Source organism: Sinocyclocheilus grahami, unplaced genomic scaffold (genome assembly GCF_001515645.1).
Source record: "Sinocyclocheilus grahami isolate Dianchi unplaced genomic scaffold, SAMN03320097.WGS_v1.1 scaffold683.1, whole genome shotgun sequence".
Lineage (NCBI taxonomy): Eukaryota > Metazoa > Chordata > Actinopteri > Cypriniformes > Cyprinidae > Sinocyclocheilus > Sinocyclocheilus grahami.
The window spans coordinates 462,592-469,799 of NW_015505862.1; the positions used below are offsets into that span (position 1 = coordinate 462,592).

Consider the following 7,208-nt stretch of genomic DNA (forward strand, 5'->3'; position numbering starts at 1 on the left):
GTTACATCTGTCGTCTCTACCCTTACACCTTAACCCACCCTTAAACCTAACCGTACCACCAAACCTGTCCCTAACCTTAACCGCATCCCACCTCAGTAGCAGCAAAAGTGTTTGAATATAAAAGTGCATCCACTCTCAGAAAAAAAGGTACAAAAGCTGTCACTAGGATAGTACTCTTTCAAAAGAAACACATTTGTACCTCATTTACCCCTAAAGGGTGCATGTAAGTATCTTAAGTGTATACATTTGACCTAAAGTGTATAAGTATCTTAATGGTACTTATTTGTACCTTTTAAAAAGGTACCACCAAAGTGACAGATTTTGTACCTTTTTTTTCTGAGAAAGTAGCAGTTAAAGACACGTAATATATATATATATATATATATATATATAAATGAAGATTCTTTTAAGAACTGTTGGCTGAAAGGTTCTTTGTGGAACCAAAAATGGTTATTCTATGGCACTGCTGTGAAAACTCACTATTGGAGGATTTTGGAGAGTGTAAGGCACATGATATTTATGGATAGTGAAAAAAAGACTGATATAAAAATATAAAAATGTATATAAAAATAAGACCATATGAGCATGTGAACAAAACAGATTCAAATGAAATAGGTTTCTTCATTTATGATTATGAATTCAGTGTCATTGCACATAATTTTCTGAGCAGCAGCAGCATGGGTTCTCATCATGTTTTGGATCTGAATGAATACAAAGGTTAAAGCCAAAGTTGCATGTTGCAATTGAAGTGACGCAGTGGTTGGCACATGATTATGGCATGCTTAAAGGTTTAAGTCCGGCTTCTGTCATGTTCCTGTTCCAATTCCCCTTTCTCCCTCTCTTCCTTTTCCTGCGGTTCTTTACTGTCCTTCCTGGTAAAAAGGCAAAGATGCTCTTAAAAAATATGTGCCTAATTGCTACGTTACATGCTTTAAAGTAATGCTACTCTGCTAATACGAGCTGAAGTCACATTCATTGATATTGCTGAATTTTTTTACCCTTTCTGAATCAGAATGCATCGAAATCAGGTCCAAGTGAGGCAGCTCACTAGTGATACATTTAGAATGGAATACTTGCACACTGTTAATTGCATGCTGTGCAGTAAACACTGCAAACAGTCTATTTTGGTCAAAGTGCAACATTTCATATAGTAGTATTGCATGTTTAATTCAGCAAGCCATCAGCTCAGAAATAAAAATGTTCATATTTGATGTAAAATAGTTGTATTTCTTTGTAATCTGATAAACAAGGACATGATAAAAGTGATGGTTGCTGTTCATTCCCACACTAGAAAGGTCAAATTGAGTAGATTGCACACTGAAAAAAAAATTCCCTAAAATTTACGGTAAAAAAACGGCAGCTGTGGTTGCCGGACTTTTACCGTAAAAAAATACGGCAGCAACGTTTTAGGTTTTTATGGTTTTAACTTAAATTTACAGTTAAATACCGTAATTTCATTAACTGATATAATGTTAATATACCAATCTACTGAAGTACTGAAATCTGTTTTGCACTGTTTTACACTGATAACCACCAAATGCAAGCGGTGATGAGAAAGTCACGTGATGAACCAAAGCCAATCACAAGCAGCTTTTAAATAATAACATATATAGAAGGTGCAGAGCGTCATTCACACAAACACTAAACACCATCATGGTGACACACATGAAACTGAAATAATGCAATAAACATTCATTTAACAACATTAGGTGTAACACACAACCCTAATATACAAAACTGATAAGAAAAATCTAAGAAGAAACATAGTTATTTCAACAAAAAAAATCATCAAATTTGAAATGTAACGCAGGGAATTCTGGGAATGTCAATTTACGGTTATTCACTGTAAATTATACGGTATTTTTCACTTCCAAAAACGGTATACTACCGTAAAATTAATGTCCAGTACATGTAATGTCCAATAGAGTTTTTCACCGTATATAGTGGAGGAATTTACCGTTAACCATTCAACAGGTTTTTACTGTAGCATTTTTACAGTCTTTTACCGTTAAACTCACGGTCATTTTTTACAGTAGGTTATAGGGTTGCACAAATCCCAGTTTTCCTGTCCTGCAACAAATAAGCTTTGCAGGACCCCACAGATGAGTCTATGACAGCAGTCTTTGGCAGTAAATCAAGTGTGGACTCAGAGGACCACACCATGCAAATGCTGTATACACTGCAAAAAAAAAAGTATGCATAGTATGGACGTATGCAATTTTGCACACAGCCTCAGTATTGAGACAGCTTAAATCCGTTTAATTGAAACTTTTACATTGTGTTGTTCTCTATTTAATATTTCCAGCTACTATGATAAACAAAACAATAAACACTGGTTGTAATTAAGAGGGCAAGACTGCATTCGTTCACAAGCCAACTCCTACTAATCCGGAAAGTTACATATATTTCACCGTAGCTGGACATCCCGAGGGGACAGAGAAAACAGCTAGTGAATACTAGAGTGCAGTGAATGTGTGTGGACAGTGTGGAGTGTGTGAGCGCTGCTGCAGCTCTACGGCGCACCGCTGCGCTCAGTCCTCCTGCAACAAAAGCTCAAGACGCGCTCATCTGCGCTGTCAGTGTGCGCCCGGATCACAGCACAACTTAACCCTCTACACGACCAGACCAGCAACCGCTGACTGGAATCAGACTGACACCCAAACACACCCGAGTCTTACAGACAGCGCGTTTATCTGGGTTTGGATGAATCGCGGTATCGTTTTTTAATCTCGAGTCCAGTGCGCGGAGCAGGAATGTCCCGGAGGAAACAGAGCAACCCCAAGCAATTCAAACGTGAGTTTGCCAACGCGGATTTTACTCATGCATTGTTTCAGACGACACGACAGGTTGTTTTATTCTAGTTTCATAGTTTTTAAAGGTTCAGCTGAAGCTGATGTTTCATTTAAAGATTTTATATCGATTGTGGATCAGAAAATTCAAAGGGCTCGTTTATCTTTTATAGTTTGATGCGTTTATCAGAATTGTGATTAATTGTTATTTTTATTTTATTTTTATAAAATAGAAATGACAGAATTGAGATCTTTGGAAAGTTGGAAACTCTTGATTTGTTTGAATGGCTGCATGCAATTTGTGAAGTAGAAGCATGCGCATTATGGTTTTTTTAATGCAGTGCTTTGAATAAACTAAGAAACATAGACTTTTTAAAGAACTAATTAACTACAATTACTTTTTTTAAAATCCAGAACTGTCCAAATTAATGCTAGAAATGTAAAATGTCTAATGACATAAAAATGATATTTAACCTGTAAAAATAGTAAAACTAGGCTACTACACTTTTTTTTTTTTTTTTGAATAATGCAAACAAGTATCTGTTCATGCATCTCATCTCAACTACAGAGAAGTGCTTTGGTCCACACTGTGTTAAATTTCAAGTTTTATTGAAATGTAGCACAAGGACAGCTCTCCAAAACACCTTATTATTTATTTTCAGTCTTGGCATATTGCGCTGGAGTTTCTGCAAGTGATGAAATGGTTTGCTTAGCAGTCCGGACATATCAGCTCTCATCATGTCTGTTTTTTGCTTTTCAAGGTCTGCATTATACAGAAGGCAGTTGTAGTGATATCTCAATCTGCAGACATGTCCCACATATTTCTGGAGTGATTTGAAACACTAGCACACAGCGGAGACTTCTTGAAATGACTGTAGGCTAGAGCACCTGTAAAGAGCGCAGCTTTACCAGCCACCTGCTTCATAGCAAAGGACAAAGAGGTTGTTGTGGGTAGAGATGCTCCTCTCTCGTTTTTTTATGGTTACATTTTGTTCCCAATTGAACAGAGTTTGCCCTGTTATCTGAACCCTGGCGATTCACCCTGGATTTTCATATTTTGCCTATTCCATTCTCTGGTGTGCCCTCTGCGAGGCAGATAAAGCGAGAGCACTGAAAGAGCTCCATTAATTTGCCCCGATGACTGTGGCGATAAGGGCAGATAATGGGCTTGATAAGCTGGGGAAGATATACCATCAGAGACCCCATTATTACCATTAGAATTCCAGGCCGGCAGTCTGTTCCAGCCTGATAATCCCTCCCCCATCCTCCACTTCGCATGATAAGACAAGGAATAGTCAGACTGCACTCTCTTTATTAGCTCGCCTGGATATTCCGATAATATGGTGTTAAATTATGTATTTTCTCTTCTCCCACTATTTTAGCCCCATTGAAGGACCTGCCTCTCTCTTTATGGAGAGATAAAAGGGCATTTTGGGTCATCTTTTTTTCCCTTCCCATGCGTCCCTCCCCCCTCGGCCGGGGTTTAGGGGTTTATTGTAATAAGAGTTTGATAGTAAGGGAGATTGGATGGCCAAGGTGTCTTGGTGGGAGAGTAGCTGTCAGTACTATCAGCTCAGCATTTCCAGCACAGGCTGCTACCAGCTGTTCATCTCAACCTCTTATCACCAATCGCCGTGTAAATTTGGCCAAATTGTTGGTCGGTGCAAGGCGGGATTGCCCAGTAAATGACAGCAAGAATGGTCCGAGTTGCTATAGTTGTCTACCAGCTGTTTTTGTCATAAACTGAAACGTAACTCATTGTTATGTTGAGGACATGTTTACTGTCTATGGATTTTTAAAACAGCAAATAATTGCTGTTGGTCATCACACTGTTGAAAAAAAGGTACAAAAGCTGTCACTGGGGCAGTAACCTTTCAAAAGGTACATTTAGGAATGTACCATTTAGGTACTCGTAAGCACACTTTAGATACTAATATGGACATTTATAGTACTGATTTGCAGCCTTTAGACATAAATAAGGTGCAAAGGTGTAGCTTTTGAAAAGGTACTGCCCCGGTGACAGCTTTTGTAACTTTTCTTCTGAGGAAAAAAGGTACTAAAAGAGGCTGATGATGTACTGAGGACTTTTTTTTTTAACAAATGGCTTATTCACAGAATTTGAAATTATGGTGTGTGTGAATTTATGCATACACAATGTTACCCAGAATATATGCATATATTACACAACTCTCTCGAATACTTGATTTTGCGTTCTATGCTTGAATGTCTTTGTCTAATGACTGCCAAGCTCTAGATTTAATTAACAAAGTGTCTTGTCTTTAGTGTCACTCTGCGTCTCTGAAATCTGTCAAAAAAAAAAAAAAAGTAATATATATATATATATATCATATTAAATATATATAATATACAGTCTGGCAATCATCATTGCACAATAAAGCCCTATAAAAACTTTTAAAATATTATTGTATTGTAAAAAAAAGAAGAAGCTTTTTAAATTTGTTTTTGAGCATGTTTTTAAGTTTATTTCACACACACACACACCTGTGGTTCTTCTGTGAACTAGAGGAGAACTGACTTCATACATCCACTATAAATCACTATAACCCACTATAAATAAGTCACTGCAAAAATGAAGAAGATTGAATTTAGTTCACTCTAGCATCATTTGTGTGCAGACATTGATAATTTGATATCCATTTCAATGATATTGGCATGTTTTTAGTGCAGCTTAAGTGTTCAAATCTGTTTATGACCACTGTATATGCTTCTACATGTTATGTTTCTGTTTCAATATGGTGTAACTGCTAATTAAGTTTTGTTGCTAGTCTCAGCTCTTGCAGCAGTGAACTGTCAAAGTATTTCTCTTGCACTCATTGTTCATAATACTTCAATTATTTATTTGGAGGCTGTTATTCGTGGTTGTCGGCGCTAACATTGTGCTGTCAGAATATGATAATTTATTTCATTATTATACCCTATCAAGGATGTCAGATTTGTTGCCGCTCCTTTATTCTTTTTTTAATCCATTTTGATTAACTTCATCTGCCAACTGTCAGCGTGAGGCATTCCTCAGTCGCGAGCTATCTCTCACAGATCAGTGCAATATGAAGAAAGGGCTGATTGCGTGCCAACTTTCTCCCCAGCATCTGTTCAGCACTAATGAGCTATGAAGTGCTGTGGCTCACTAGGCTGCAGGAGGAGGAGGGGAACGCCACGCGCCTGTCTCACCCTTCTCCAGGAACGCTGGGAGACATCCCGACTGTTTAGGAATGCAGCTACTGTTTGTTACACACAACAGTTCCACAACTCGGTCATTATAATGCCTGTATTCTAGTTTAAAGCAGCAAGCCACGAGAAGCTGTGCATCGCAGTAAAGGTAAGAGGTAACTGTGGTAAAATTATTGTCTTGACTGGTTTATCGCTGTAAAAAATGGTGCAAATGCAGTATGATAAAACCAATAAATTATCAATAAATAGATACATTTACTAAAACCATACATAAAATAATATTAAAAAAGCTTATGGAAACCTAGTGGATGACAATTTGTAATTTGAAAGGTACACAAGCACACACAAATGTCTGTAGGCTGCCTTTGGGACCAGTAGCTCTGGTCGACAGAAGAGGCCGACAGAATCAATGGCAAAAACAAGATAAGCGAGATGTTTATTTGACGAGCCTTAATCATTGATGCCCCTGCTGTGCTAGATGTCCTATCAGTGAGGTCCAGCGGCTCTAGGGGAACACACCACTTTTATTCTCCTCACCTTCATTGAGCCTTTAGAGTTCAATGATGTTAAATCAATAACTGTTGTCAGATGCACAAACCAGTGCTTGGTTTTCAATGGGAACAAAAAGACGGCTCAATTAGAGAGTTTGTTCTGAAGATTTGTTAAAGAGCTTGTCCTTCCAGTTAGAAGGCATGCCATTGCACTTGGCGGCCATCTTGGTAGCGCCCTTGGGTGTCTGTTTTCTATGTCGTTGATAGGCACTTCAATGGAAAAAGACAGAAGTAGTCCAAACTGTAGATCAAGATTACATTTGAACAATGTCAAATCGGCAATGGAATCAGACAACAAGGGTATAATATAGTAAATAAAACATTAAAACAACGATTTCATTTCTTTAGCTTATTTAGCTTTGTAATACTTCTGTTTCTGCATAAAGTGTTGCTACACTCTAATTCATTGTCGTAAAAGTAGTGGTCGACTGATCTCCCGGGCAAATATATTGGCTGATATTTGAGATTTTTAAATGATCGGCATCAGCAAAAAAGTGTTTCGCCAATGTGTTGGAAGCGGACTTTTATTTTGACAGTGTACAGGATTTTTATTTTGACATTACCGAGATCTCCCGAGGTGATAAATCTGCTGATATTTGGGATTTTTTAAAATTATTGACTTAGGCAAAAAAAAAAAAAAAAAAAATATTGGCCGATGGGTTTGAAGGGGCTTTTTTTT

At 37.7% G+C, this 7,208-nt stretch overlaps 1 protein-coding gene across 1 annotated transcript in view; it reads left to right on the forward strand.

Annotated features, from left to right (window-relative positions):
• The first annotated feature begins 2,511 nt into the window (after positions 1-2,511).
• LOC107559392 (zinc finger protein ZFPM2-like) overlaps positions 2,512-7,208 on the forward strand; it is a 47,356-nt gene continuing 42,659 nt past the window's right edge. Inside the window, exon 1 of the mRNA XM_016243189.1 lies at positions 2,512-2,793. Within this exon, the coding sequence (XP_016098675.1) occupies positions 2,754-2,793 (40 nt within the window). The 5' untranslated portion in view covers positions 2,512-2,753. The remainder of the gene's footprint in view (positions 2,794-7,208) is intronic.